At 34.7% G+C, this 15,704-nt stretch overlaps 1 protein-coding gene across 3 annotated transcripts in view; it reads right to left on the reverse strand.

Moving 5' to 3' along the window:
- Positions 1-2,953: 2,953 nt before the first annotated feature.
- Positions 2,954-15,704, reverse strand: part of CEP120 (centrosomal protein 120) — a 76,570-nt gene continuing 63,819 nt past the window's right edge. For 2 of the 3 annotated variants that reach the window (XM_025389305.1, XM_025389304.1), the window contains 2 exons: positions 9,514-9,659; positions 2,954-4,791 (listed from right to left, as the gene is read on the reverse strand). In XM_025389305.1, coding sequence (XP_025245090.1) covers positions 4,557-4,791; positions 9,514-9,659 — 381 coding nt within the window. In that variant the 3' untranslated portion in view covers positions 2,954-4,556. The remainder of the gene's footprint in view (positions 4,792-9,513; positions 9,660-15,704) is intronic. The other variant, XM_025389303.1, reaches the window with a different exon arrangement.

A 15,704-nucleotide genomic window follows, 5' to 3' on the forward strand; every position in this document is an offset into this window, starting at 1 on the left:
CACTTCAGCAACTTCATATCTGAAGAGCCTACATCTGTAAAAACATTTCAAATGAAAACACTAAGACAACCCCCAGAGAAGCAAATAAAATGGGAATTAAGTATATAGCAGCCTTTCTACAGTTACATTCCCAACAATAGCAGATTCTAATTTGATGCCAAACAGAGGTTATATAACAAAATCAGTGAGCAATCTAGTTCTTTTAGTTTCAGTAGAACATTTAGGTACTTCGGCAGTTCTGTCTCTATTTCCCCATTTATGCCAATATGGATGGATTACGTGTCTCCAAGACCTGGAAGCAGAGGGCACATTAGCTAGGAAAAAGCATGATCGTACACTAGAGCAAGTGGCAGAAAAAGGGTATGAAGAAACGTCTAGGCTCCAAGGGATATGCTGTTAATACAATTGCCAAAACACAAACGTCTAAGATGGATTTAAATTTTCAAGTCATAATTTGAAATTACTCAGCCAGACTTTAACAGGCTTACACAAACCACTTTATTGGTTAATAAGACCACTAACCGACAGTAAGACAACCTACCACCAAAAAAAGACACTAAGCTAGTAGTGTCTTTACTATACTAGTAATATGTTTTGGGTGGTTTTTTTTTTTTAATTCTCACTCCAATTTACGTCCATGGTCTGGACTATCTCTTAAATTTTAAAAACCAATTTTTTTTTTCTAAATTGTCATTAAAGATAACGACATAATTTTATAAAACATGAAGGCATTACAATTCTAAGTTTCGAGGAGTCTCCAACTTATCTTTAGAACTCAGGATTTAAATGTAGCCATTAGTTTTCACTTATTTCAGGTTTTGGTAAAGGTGCTATAAACATTTAAGGAAGTACCTTTGATCCATTTCTACAATCAAAGAATGACAAGATGTTATCTTCAGAAATTACTTGACAAGTGACTCTTGTGCAGAAAACTTTCAGCATGAGAACACTGGGTAAGCAGATTTGAGGCACAGTTTGAAACAAACTTTTAAATTGTGGTAAAATATATAGAACATAAAATGTACCATCTTAATTATTTTTAAGTGTACTATTCAGTGGAATTATTCACAATGTGTGCAACTATTTCCATTATCCATAATCCAGAGCTTTTTCACCATCCCAAACAGAAACTCTGATCCTATTGAACAGTAATTCCCACTTCCTCTTTTCCCCTAGTTCCTTTCAGCCCCTGGTAACCACTAGTCTCCTTTCTACATCTATGAATTTAAAGCAAACTTTTTTTTTTTTTTTTAAAGCAAAAAACAATCCAACAAATAGAACTCCTCCACTTCTACAGGGCCTGGGTAGTCAGACCACAAGTTCATAAACCTGTCAGTGAGGCCATGGGGTCCTATTTTCCCCTGCATTTCAGCCGTCAAATTTTTTTACATCTATTTTGACAGGTAGACCATACACAATCTTTTCATTTCTTTATGAATTTAGCGAATATTATCTGAGTGCCTATATATGGCCGGCACTCTTTTAGTTCTGGAAGAAACTAAGACAGACCTAGAATGTGAGGTCACTGCCCTCGCAGACCTCACATTCTAGTTGACACTGCTTCACTTTATCCCCAAACTCTGAAAAGCACGGAAGAGTGTGCAATTTTGATGAGATACTGATGATATGTGTCAATAACCCCATTTTCAGCATTAAATTGCTAGAACATTATCCACTTTTCACTATTATATTTGGTCAGTGCTTTAGAGGTGATAGATAGAAGAAAAGTTGAACTCTTTTCCCAATGGATGAATATTATGATGAATATTATGCCCTTATGTTGGTCTTCTGAATCTCTATATCATTTAATTCAACATCTGATAAAACGTATAGAAACTAGTGATAGTTTAGGTTTTCTAATATTTTCTATTTTCAATATCCAATTTGGGATTCCATTATATGAAATGTCCAGAATAAGGCAAATCCAAAGGGACCGAAAGATTAGTGGTTGTTAGGGGCTGGGATAGAAGGGAATGAGGAGTGACTGCTAATGGGTACAGGGGTTTCTTTTTGGGGTGATAAAAATGTATAAGATAGTGGTGACAGTTGTACAACCTTGTGACTATATCAAACACTGAACTGTATACTTTAAAATGGTGATTTTATGGTGTGTGAATTATATCAATTTTAAAAATGAAAAATTTAGGTATTCAATCAAGTTAGACAAAAAGGTAGTGAGAACACATCTTTTAAGTCCATAAATAGCTACCAGAGGGCCCTTCCTACAAACTGTAAAAAACAAGTCGGTCCATTCTGAAGTGGCTGCAAACAAGCAATATATGCTGGGGCAATCTGTGAACTCAGATTCAGGTTGGGCAGCATCTGGACAGGAAGTAGAGGAGAAAATCATCTGGTCAGACGAAAGACTGTCTCCCCATCAGCAGAGGCCCTAATACGTCCTTAAACCACACTCAAACTCCCACATATGCTTGAAGCAACAGGAATTCAGGTACAGATAGAAATTACTAGGATTTATCTGCAAGGGAACTCCTATGTTTATACAAACATGGTATTAGATATACCTGGTAGACATTACACACCCTCCTATGCAGTACATGCCTGCATTAAACATGGAAACTAGACTTTTTCCATGAAAAAAACACAAAAATTTTAAAGGTAAATCTGATTTCACCTTCAAATATTTGATATTTTCCTGTTATTGGAAACTTATTCACCCACCCATGCCTGCACCCACTCACTGATATATCTACTGTGGTCATACTCATTAACTCCTAGGCAAAATCAGTGTAAAACCATTTGATGTCACTTATAAATGGAATGGTTATTGCTAAAAGGACTACAAAAGAGAGTTAAGATTTTAGACTCCCCTAGTTGTAAGACAAAAAAATAGTATGTAAACACTTGAGAAAAAAAGACAGTCATTTGAAATAGGAAAACCCGAACACTTTGCCAACTCTGTTTAGAAAAAAAAGAACTCAGGCTGCTCAAGAACTCAGAGATGCACACAATTATGATTTTATTTGTTAAATTACAGTAGCCAAAAGAGCTTTACAGAAGGGAAAATAAAATACACATCCATTTTAGAAAAGCCCTTTTTGTTTCTCTAAATCAGAGGCCCCCTCTAGTGTTTGAAAGCAGTCTCAGGCAACACACAATGCAATTGCAGTAAACAGTCACAGCATTTTACCCCAGACCTTTCAAAACAAAAGGCATGCTTCTGTTCCATTCAAGTGGCACAAAAATCAATGAGAGAAAAATAGCTAATCATAATTAATATTGCAAATTCCTGCTATGATTCACAGATTCATTATCCTCTCATTCAGTAATTTCTTTATTATTTACTGCTGGGTTATTTTTTAGAAGATTAATACTCTGTTAATAAGGAAAAAAATAAAAGCATAGGGACTTTAATTTCCCTAATAAGAAATATATCTCATTTAAAATGACAGAAAATTAATGTTACCATATATCCTACTCTGCTTTGATGGAAGTTATTGGTAACTTCCTAAAGTATATACTTAATTATATTTGGAAATCAGAACTTTTTAAAGTACATATATTTTGAAATTCAACCTAATCTGTGACTTTGCTAAAACTTTTTCGGTACTCTGTAAAAGGAGGTGGGAAGCGTTGCTTTGAGGATAAATGTTGGCTCTGAAGAATATGATATAAAGGAACTCTCAGAGTTTATACAGACATGGCACTGAATAAATTCAATGACTGAATCTCGTGCACTTTGAAAAAGATTGACTGAAATTAGGGGGAGTAAAAAATAGTTGATTTTCACTCTATTTTTTCAGCTAATGTCTTTATGTGTCTGTTTCCATGTTCTATTACAGAGGGTTTAAGCTGACAGCTAGTATTACTATAACTGGAAAATAAAAACAAATCTCTAATTTTAACAAAATAAAACAATGCAAACTTGAGGAAGAAACCAACAGAGAAAACTATATTAAGCTAATACTTCATGTTCTTAAAAGTTATAAGTACACTGAGAATTTGAAAATTCAATGGCTCTTGAAACAAATTTAATCTGTATTAACTTTATTTAAACAAATGACCAATTTGTCACCCAACATGTCATATGGCTTCTCTGCACTGATCTTGCTTTGTTTTCAAACTTGTCACTTGCAAATATTATAAGAAAAAAAGGTCATCTAAAATGAGTTAAACTGGTTACAATTGGTCTCAACTTTTAAAAATTTACATTCAAATGGAATAGGACGCAGCATTTTTAAAGTGCAAGATATACTCTTTTGGCTCAACATGAAATATTATAGAACTGGAAATTACCGCAGTCATTTCTCCTACAACTAACTTAGTGAAAAGCTGTTTTGAAAGTTAGCCATCAGATTATAAACTATGAAAAACACTGAAAAGTCATTTAAAATGAGTATATAAAATGCAAATTACAAATAAAACCAGTGTGGGAGAGGTAGCATAAAGTAAATAAGATCAAATAAATACTATACAATAACATACAAAATTTTGCTTATAAAAAATTGAAAATACCATTTTAAAACATCCATTTTCCTCACTTTTGAAGGTTTTACAAAGAAATTAAAATTTAGAGTATAAAGCTCTTCCAAATGTTATTAATTACTGGCATTGCTTTTTGCCAAAATCTCTCTGATCTGTCGGTCGAGTTCACTTATTATTCGATCCTCGTGATTATACACACCCGTTCTCATCAAAGTATCCCTTTCTTCTATTAGGCGAGTCAAATAATCATCCAAGCCTTCTTCCAATACACTGCCATGGGGACCATCCTTTTTTCCACTTGCAATCTCTCTGGAATCCTGGTATTGTTTTTGCTCTTGTTGCCTTAACCTGAGAAGTCAAGAACAAATGCCACTCTAGCAACTGTGTTGGTTTTCTTAACGTCACTATTTAAAAACAAAACGATTCAATGGTAAAATAAGGTTTCAGTAATATTTTCAGGATGAAAACAAAAACAATGTTCCACTTGGCTAGTCAACAGTCTGCACATTTATAAAAGGCAACTTTAAAAACAATACTTGTTTTTCTAATTACAAAATACATGAAAACTAGATATTATGGAGCTATGTAAAGAAGAAAATAAAAATCATCTGTAATGTGATCCCAATTTGAGTAACATTTTTCTGTATTTCTTTTCAAGTTTAAAAAATGCATATATGTACTTAAAATATGTATGTGTTGAAAAACTTAATGATACTACATATGCAATTCTGTATACTACTTTTCTCATTTATATAGTGATTTTTTTATATCATTAAATGTTCTTCTAAATTGTTTTATAATATTCCATCATTTGGGGTATCATCATTTCGTCATCCTTTATTATTATCTTTAGGTTGCTTGTTTTTAAACCTTTGTTGTTGCTGTTTTGAACATATTTTTAAAAATTCATTCAACAAACATTTATTTGTGCCAAACTAGTTTTGGGGATACAGAAGTGAACCAAGAAAATTCCCTGCTATTATGGAGTTGTATCTCTAATTATTTGTAGAAAGTGAAATTCTATATGTATGTGTGGTTCAAAGGGCATATGCATGTTAAGGTTTTGTATGGATATCTTCAAGTTATGTTTGTTATAATCTCATTTGGGGATGAGAAAAGGAGAGTAGATGCTGACCTGCAATTTGGGTATTTCCAATAGAACACTGTTGATCAAACTGTCTTGAAAATGGAGCAGTAATAATAATACTTAGTATATTTTGTTTGTTTGAGACAAGTTCTTACTCTGTCGCCCAGGCTGGAGTGCAGTGGTGTGATCACAGCTCACTGCAGCCTTGACCTCCTGGGCTCAATGGATCTGCCCACCTCAGCCTCCCGAGTAGCTGGGACTATAGGCCATGCCACCACGCCCAGCTAATTTTTGTGTGTGTGTGTGTGAGTGAGATATATATATATATATAGAGAGAGAGAGAGAGAGAGAGTTTTGTAGAGATGGCATTTCACTATGTTTTCCAGGCTAGTCTCAAACTCCTGGGCTCAAGTAATCTACCTGCCTCGGCCGCCCAAAGTGCTGGGATTACAGGTGTGAGCCACTGTACCTGGCCTACTTACTAAGTGACAATAACACTAAGTTTGGATATGGAATATGTTTAATGTAGAACGTACAACTAAGATATAATTTTGGCTGGGCACAGTGGCTCATGCCTGTAATCCCAGCACTTTGGGAGGCCGAGGCAAGCGGCTCACCTGAGGTCAGGAGTTCAAGACCAGCCTGACCAACATGGAGAAACTCCATCTCTACTAAAAATACAAAATTAGCCGGGCGTGGTGGTACATGCCTGTAATCCCAGCTACTTGGGAGGCTGAGGCAGGAGAATCACTTGAACCCGGGAGGCCGAGGCTACAGTGAGCCAAGATCGGCCATTGCACTCCAGCCAGGGCAACAAGAGTAAAACTCTGTCTCAAAAAAAAAAAAAAAAAGATATAATTTTATATTTTTCTATATTAGTGGCTACAAAAGTATTTTAATTTGCAATGATTCTGATATTTTGTCTTGATTGTAAGACAAAGCATTTGCATCTAAGTTCCTCCCTTTGAGACTGGCTTTTCTGTGGCTTATTTCCGCTGAAGACTAAGTCCATTTCTAAATTTACACACAGGATGAGGGAGAGGGAGAAAGCAGTGAGGAACAAGTCCTGCTCTCACAGACCAGGATGGCCCCAGAGGGTACATGACTGTTGGCAGAACACACTTTCGTTTGTTCAGATGACCCTCTGAAACATGAAACTCCTATAATTCCTCACACAAAAAAGGAAACTACAGTCCAAGAAGGATACCAAATGTCTTTATTCTAAAACCAAAAGCCTAAACAGTGCAGGGCACTGTACTCTGGGACCTGGGTGGGAAATGGAGTGGTTAGTGAGACACTGGTACCAAAGTCTTTCCATGGAATTTGAGTGATTCATGTGGATAAGGAAGGGCAGATTTCTGAATCGTTGTTTCTCCTACGCTAATTCTTATAGCTGTCTTGGAGGATAGGGTCCTCTAGGTAAATTAATGCACACAATGCCAAACTATGTACCAGAAAGTTTAACCATTTCCCTTCTGTGCATCATCTGTCTATGCATATGGGACAAATGCAATTTTTGTACAACTGATAGATCATCTCTACCAAATCTTTGCTAAAATGCAATTATCAGTCATGATCACAATAGAATTTTAGAACCTGATGGCTGAAGAAGCCCATAAAGTTGTTAAAGAAAACTTTTAGAACATTCCTGACAACTGCTATTCTGGACTCTACAAGCACACTCCCTGCCACTAGGAACATATTACTGTGTAGAACTGCTCTAACTTAGAAAGTTCCTTCTTGTATTGAACTCGGTATGCCTCTTTATATTTTCAGTAATTGGCTATGATATTGCCTAAGAGGAGAAGCCCGCTTACTTCTTCTTAATATGGTAGCTCTCCAGATATGTGAAGACAGTTACCTACCACTTTGCCCAAGAGTTCTTCAAGTTCAATATCCCTCACTCTCTTAACCACTTCTTGGATGGCATGATATATTGCCCCTTACTGTCCTGGTCACATTCCACTGGAAGCTCTCTAGGTAGCTAATTTCCCTTAAAGTGTGCTGCACAGTGGTAAGAACACCCCAGAGGTGATTTACCAGTACTGAATAATGAACACTACTTCTATGAATGACCCTAACTGCACTGACTCTTCGGTAGCCAAATCACACCATTATTAGTGGCCACAGAAGTTCTCCTAGGCTTCTACACATCACCTGTTTTATGTCTTATCTATCACTTAAGTGATTTTTCTTATAGCTTATACAGAGGACTCTGCTTTTGTCTCTAATATATTTAAACTTATTGGTTTCAGTTTTCTCAGAATCCTAATTTATTAAGGCATTAGTAAGACTGTGTATGATCTACAGATTTGATAGGCAACATGGATATCTTTAACCCACCAAATCAGTGCTTAGCAAACAGCAGGAGCTAAACATATATTTGCCTAAACTGGAACCAAGAAAGTGCTATATATGACAGCAAAATTTTGGAAGGCAAGGATATTATAACTCATTAAGTTGTAATGTCTTGCAAGTCTACAACATGGTAGATACCAAATAAATATTTCCTGAATAAATGAGAATAAAAGTACCACAGATTGAACCCTGTTAAGCATGGTACTTGGAGCTGACCTTTTACAACTGGTATTTCTTCAATTATCTTTTAAATACAGTTATTTAATTCAGCTAGGAACCCACTTAATATAGTGACCACATTTTTCTCCACTTCATACATGGAGATATAAGATACTGTGTTAAATGTAATGTGTATGCTCTGAACTGTGTCCCTGCCAAATTCAGATGTTGAACCCCTAACCTCCAATGTGATGGTATTTGGAGATGGACCTTTGGGAGATAATCAGGTTTAGATGAGGCCATGAGGGTGAACTCTCATCATGGGATTAGTGCTCTCCTAAGAAGAGACACCAGAGAGAGGACACAGCAAGAAGGTGGCCCTCTAAAACCAACCACACTGGCACCATGATCTTTGACTTCTAGCCTCTAGTACTGTGAGAAAATAAACTTCTGTTTACCCAGTCTATGGTATATTTTTTAACCAGTCCAAGTTAACTAAAACTGCACTTTGCTCAAACAAAAATATACTAGACCCTTGATAAACTAAGCCAAAAAGTCTTCCCCCAAAATTACCCTCCAAAAAAACTAGAATTCATTTTTACGCTGCTTCCTAGTGATTACTTTTCTAACATGAAACACCGTTGAAGTTGTGATTAAGATGAACACAGCACTACAGAGAAGCCCAGTGTAGCATAGTAGTTAAAAATGCAATCTCTGGAATCAGATTTGAACTCTGGCTCCATGATTTACTAGCTACATGACCTTGAATAATGTGTTTAAGCTCTGTCTTTAATCTTCAATCTCTTCATCTTGAAATTGGTGAAAATATCTTCCTCACAAAGTAGCTTTGAAGATTAAAAAAAAAAAAAGAGCTGGGCAATACAAGACATTTAAAACAGTTCCTGGCACAAAGTAAGGGCTCATTAAGAGCTATTGTTACAGATATTAATAATATGACTAAATTTGAAATTTCTTATAGTTTATGTAAGTCAATACTCAGTTCAATAGTAGCAATAATCCTGAAATCACCACATAAAAATAAATTTTAAAGTAGTAATGCTATAAATGGAAACACAAGAGCTGAATGGACTTGCCACAGCTGTATTCATAGCAAAAAAAAAAAAAAAAAGTTTAATAGTCTTTGGCATAGATTTTCTTTTCTTTCTTTTTAAATTTGACACAAGGCCTCACTCTGTCACTCAAGCTGGAGTGCAGTGTGGCGTGACCACAGCTCACTGCAGCCCAGAACTCCTGGGCTCAAACGATCCTCCCACCATCCACTCAAAGTGTTAGGATTACAGGAATGAGCCACAGTACCCAGCTGGCATAGATTTTTTTATTGTATATGTCTGCTACATTTTCTATATTTTTATATATGATCTACTTCATCCTTGAAAGACCTGAAGTTGTACCTTCCCTGAACCAAACTTTGGTTTTTGAAAGAAACACTCTTTTAGTTATTATACCTGTTCAATTCATTTCTTATATCCAACAATTCTTGTCGCTCGGTTTTTACTGTATCTTTTTCCTCAGCAGCCAGGTAACGTAGTCTCATCTGTTCCAATTCTTCCTGCTGTTTTTTAAGACGAGCCATTTGACTTTCTTGTTCCCTCTTGAAAGAAACAAAGAAACAAGCCATATCCTTAATATTAGGAACAAATATTTCATATGACTTTGACTTGTGATTATAATCCTATTTGACAACACCCATGATATAGCCACACACTGCCAATTCTTTTTTTTTTTAAGACCAGAATCTCACTGTGTTGCCCAGGCTGGAGTGCACTGGCTAGTCACAGGAGCAATGAAGCACACTAAAGCCACAGACTACTAGGTTCAAGCAATCCTCCTGCTTCGGCCTCTGGGCCCAAGTAGGAGTACCTGGGCCCAAGGTGTGTGCCCACCCTTGCACTGCTAATTTTATGAGTTATATATTATCCAGAAAATACCCAGGTAAGTTTTCTCTAAACACTCTATTACTTCTCTTTTACTAGAAGTCATAATCCTTCAATCAGTGATTGATATTAGCTGACTATCACAGGACAATAGATGTTGAAGGCAAGAAAGAGGCTGCTGTCAATACAATGAACTGCTAAAAGACTAGTGGTAAGAGCAGCATCTGAGAAAATTGTTATACAAAGATGTACCTAGAAAAATTCATTAACTGTCCCTGTACAAATCCCTAATTCCACTCCTCCTTCAGTAAATATGCCTTTCCACTCTGTTCTCCAGACTCATACAAAACCTATGCACATATGTTTTTAAACAAAAATGAAAACAAACAATACATTCTAGTTTGCATTTTGAAAAAAGTTTAACAATTCTTCAAGTCAATAGATAAAGTCTTAAAATAAATGAGTAACATTCCACATAATGCATATTCCATGACTTATTCAACCACTTTCTCAATAACAGACACTTTTGTTACTACAAACACTGCTGTAATAGGACACTCTGTCATCTATCACACAGGTTAGCTCAGGAATCCTTAAGTCATTTTCTTTTGTTTAGGACAAAATCCCAGAGTGGGAAAGCTGGGTCAATAGGTTTCTGTTAACTATTTTTTGAAGTATTTATTGAATTGTAACAAAACAGAAAACTGCCAAATGACAAGATACATTTTGATATATTTTCACAAAGTAGACCACTCACATACTCACCATCCGGAGATCAGACTGCCAGAATCCCAGAAATCTGTGTCTCCTCCCAGTCACTAACCATTCACCCTTTCCCAACGATAAGTACTACCCTAATTTTAACACCACAAATAAGTTTTGAACTTAATACAGAATCTGTACAGTATGTATTTGTGTCAGGGTTCTTTCATTTAACATTGTTTTTGAGACTCATTGTTCTATGTAGTTAATCATTTACATTATTATACAGCATTCCACTGAATGAATATACAATTTATTCATTCACTGCTGAAAGACACTGGGCAGTTTCCAGTTTTGAATTATAAATAATGCTGATGTGAAGATTTTATACATGTCTTTTGGAACACACTTGTATGCATTCCTACTGGATATATACATAGGCTTCAAATTGCGTGGTCAGAGGATGTAAGAATTAGAACAGCCTTAGTAAATACAGGTTTTAGTATCCCTTATCTGAAATGCTTGGGGCCATAAGTGTTTTGATTTTGAAATATTTGCATATACATAACAAGATATCTTGGGGATGGGACTGTCTAAACATGAAATTCATTTATGTTTCACATACACCTTGTATACACAGCCTGAAAGTAATTTTACACAATGTTTTACACAATGTTTTAAATAATTCTGTGTGAACTGTCACATAAGGTCAGGTGTAGAATTTTCCACTTGTGGCATCCTGTCAGGGCTCAAAAAGTTCAGATTTTGAAGCATTTCGGATCAGGGATGTTCAACCTGTATTTCCAAACAGTTTGCAAGGTAGTCGTATCAATTCATGCTTCCACTTGAGCATTCCAGTGCTTTATATTCTTGCCAACGCTTGGTGATGTCATTTTCTTTTTCATTTTAGCCATTTGACAGGTGACGTAGAAGAATCTCATTGTAATTTTATCTTGCACTATTTAAAGACCAGTGAGGTTGAACATATTTTAATAGTTTTATGACATTTAGGTATCTTTGTTTATAAAGTTCCTATTTAAGCTTTTGGTACTTTACCTGGTTGTCCATCTTCTGTTATTGATGCTTATAAATATTGGATAAGTCCTTTGTCAATTTTATAAATTACAACTATTTCCCAGTAGTCTTTGGCCTGTCTTTTCACTCCTTTAATGTTGTTTTTAATAAAGAGAAGTCCTTGATTTTAACATAGTTCAGATTTTTCTGTTTATTCCTTTTTGATTAGTGCTCTTTCCTATTTAAGACATTTTTTGCCTGTCTCAGTCTGTTAGATATTCTTTTATGTTACCCTCCTGAAGTTTCACTTTTTCCCCATATAGAGCTCAAACTGACCTAGCAATATTTGCTGAAAAACACCTCTTCTCTTGTTGCTTGGCAGTTATTATTACCTGTCACATATCACCTCCATCCATATATGTATGTTTTTGTTTCTGGATGCTCTGATCTATTTATTCTTACATTAACACTACACTGTTTTAATTACTTCAACTCTTGTAACAATGTCTTAATATATGATAGTGTAAGTTCCTCTACCTTTGGCTATTCTTCAAAATGATTTTAGCTATTCTTGGCTCTTACATTTTCATATAAATTTCAATTTCTAAGGCTAAAAAAAAACCTGCTGAGATTTTATTATGATTATATTGAATCCACAGATCAATTTGGCCAAAACCAGTGTCTTTAAAATATTGATTTTTTAATCAATGAAATGGTTTACCTAATGATGTAGGTCTTAACTTTTAATAATAGTTTACAGTCCTCTATATGCTAAGACTAACATATATGATTGTACTGCTAGATATTTGATTTTAGATGCTACTGTAAATGATAGAACTTTACAATTTTCATTTCCTAATTACTTTAGTAGACAAATAATATTGATTTTTACATATTGACTTTGTTTCCAGCAAACTTGCTAAACTCACTTATTCCTAATTTTAGATACTACTTAGCTTTCTAAATACATCCGTGTTATCTGCAAATAAGGGTAGTTTTACTTTCTCCCTTCCAAATGACACACTATCTTTTTCTTGCCCTATTACACTGGCTAGAACACCTCTAATAGAATGTTGAAAAGAAATGGTGATAGAGGGAATGTTTCTCTCATTTCTGATCTGAGGAAAGTTTCATTATTTTAAGAATGTTTTTTGTAGGCTTTATGTAAAAACTCCACTAGATTAACAAATTTACTGTCTAGTCTTAGTTTGTTAAGGAATATGACTTTTTCTGCAGCTGTTGATATTTTTTTCTCCTTTACTCTCTGAATGTGGTAAATAACCAACCTTGCATTTGCTTAATAAATAAGCTTCGCTGTAATGCTTACAAGTTTAATATCTTAAACTTGTTATCTTTAATGTTTTAAAAGACTGGCCAATTAATTTTGTCCTTGTAGGCTTTTAGGATCAAGGTTATGCTAGTCTCGTTTTAAAAAGGTGAGAAGCGTTTTTCACTTCCCATTTTCTAAAATCTTTGTGTAAGATTAGTGTTATTTCTTCCTAAAATGTTCACTAAAATTCAAGTGTGAAGACATATGGGTCTGGAGCCTTCTTTGTGGGCAGGTTTTTTTATTACAGATTCAATTTCTCTAATAGCTATAAGACTATTTCTATTTTCTGTGTCTTGGTGTATCCGTTTTGGAAGTTCTTTTTTCAAATTCACATGAAATTGTTCATACTATCCTCTTATCTCTGTAAATGTCTGAGATCTGTAGTCTTGTCTCTTTTTTCGATTCCTGATATGGATAGTTACTGTCTATTCTTTTTGTCCTTGAATACTTGCTAAGGGGGAGTAGAGGGGTCCTTTCAAAGACATGACTTTTGGCTTTATTGATTTTTATTGTACTTTTCCTCTCAGAAATAATTTCTATTCATCTTATTTCCTTGCTTCCACTTTACTTTCTTGTTCTTCTACTGAGTTTTTGAAAGGAATATTTAGAGAGCAGATTTATTCGTCTTATTTGCTAAACATAACTGCGGTTATACATTTCCCTCTAAGCACAGCTTTCACTAAATTCCACACTTTGATGTGTTTTATGTGCACTATTTTTCAGTTCAAAATATTTTCTAATTTTACTGTGGTCTCCAGTTTACCATGGGTTACGAGAAGTACACTACTTAATATTCACTCATTTGGGGACATTTCGTATTATCTTTTTACTTCTAGCTTAATATCACTGTGGTCAGAGAACATATTCTATATTACAATCTTCTGGAATGTGTTGAGAATTGTAATTTAATCCAGCATATAAGCAACTTGGTTAAATGTTCCATGTGCACTAGAAAACAGTGTATATTCTGGACTTTTTGGATGAAGTGTTCAGAATATACCAATGGTTAGTTGTGTTGCCCAAATCTTCTACATTGTTACTTATTTTCGGTCTGTTTGCACCATCAGTTCTCTGGAGAGTTATGGTAAAATCTTCTATCATTATAGATTTACCTATTTCTCTTTTAAGCTCTATTAATTTATCTAATTTGTTGCTGTGTTACCAGGTACAAATGTACAATTGTCGTCATCTTCCAAGTGGATTAACCCCCTTTTATAACTATGAAAACTCCCTTTACCTACAGTAAAATGTCTCTCACCCTAAAGTCTGGTTTGCCTAATATGAAGTATTACTATACCAGCTTTCTCTCAGTATTATTGTAGTATATATTTTCCTTCTGTTAGAATTCAACCATCTTATGTTCTTATATTTAAGGTATCTCTTACAAAGCATATTGTTAACTTTTTAAAATTCAGCTTTTAAATATCTGTCTTTAATGGGAGCATCTGGTCCACTTATATTTAAAGCAATTGGTGATATAGATTTAAATCTTTCCATCTTATGATTTTCTATTCATTCCATCTATTTTATGCTCCTTCTCTCTCCCTTTAATGAAATAATTTGTCATTCAATTTTCACCCTCTGTCTTGTTACTAAATAATTTTTAACTCTTCTTTTAGAAATATGTATCCCTCACTTAACAGAATCTAATTAGGACTTTTACATCTTCAGATAATTTAACATACTTTAAACATTTCACTCTCTTCATATTTTTGCACTATTTTTGTTATAACTTTTAATTCTATGTATATTTTAAAGTCAACAAATACTCTTATTGTTTTCCTACAACCAATATCCATTTACAGTTAGCCTGATATTTATTTCCATTGTTCTTTACTCTTCTGTATTTCAAAACTTTCATTTGGGATCATTCTTCTTCTTCTGCCTGAAGAACCCAAGTATTTCTTTTGCTTCAGATTTGCCATGACAAATTCTGCCAATTTTTGTTGGTCTACAGTCTTTCCTTTATAAATAATGCTTTTACTGGGTAACAAAATTTTAGTTCAGCAATTGTTTTCTTTGGTACTTTAGGGATGCTATTTTACTGTCTTACAAATTCCTTTACTTTTGTTAAAAAGTCATCTGTCAGTCTTATCATTGCTCATTTGAAGGCAATGTATCTGTCCACCCCTGCTCCCAACAGCTTTTAAGGTTTTTCTTTGCTTTTTGTCAATTTTGCTGTGATGCATCTAGGTAGGTTTACTTTGTATTTATCCTGCTTGCAGTTCATAGATATTTTTGAATCTATGAACTGATAGCTGTTTTACTTTGGAAAATTCTTAGCCAGTATCTCTTTAAATATTGCTTTCTCCCCATTCTTTCTCCAATTACACATAAGACAGTCTCAAAATATACTACTTCTCTAATACATTTCTTCATCATATCACCTATTTTCTACAGTATAATGATGGTAGTATTTCAAACTTCTTGTCTGATATTCCAGAATCTGAATTACACTTGTTGATTAATTTCTACTGAGCACAAGACATAAACAGGCACTCCACAGATGAAGAAATGTAAGCAGCGTGGCAAAACCCTGTCTCCACAAAAATAAAAAAAAAAAATAAAAAAAAATAAAAAAAAATTACAAAAATTAACCAGGCATGGTGACGTGCACCTGGAGTCCCAGATACTTCGGAGGCTGAGGTGGATGACCTGAGCCTAGGAGGTTGAGGCTGCAGTGAACTGTGAATGCACCACTGCACTCCAATCTGGG

This window comes from Theropithecus gelada, chromosome 6 (genome assembly GCF_003255815.1).
Source record: "Theropithecus gelada isolate Dixy chromosome 6, Tgel_1.0, whole genome shotgun sequence".
Classification (NCBI taxonomy): domain Eukaryota; kingdom Metazoa; phylum Chordata; class Mammalia; order Primates; family Cercopithecidae; genus Theropithecus; species Theropithecus gelada.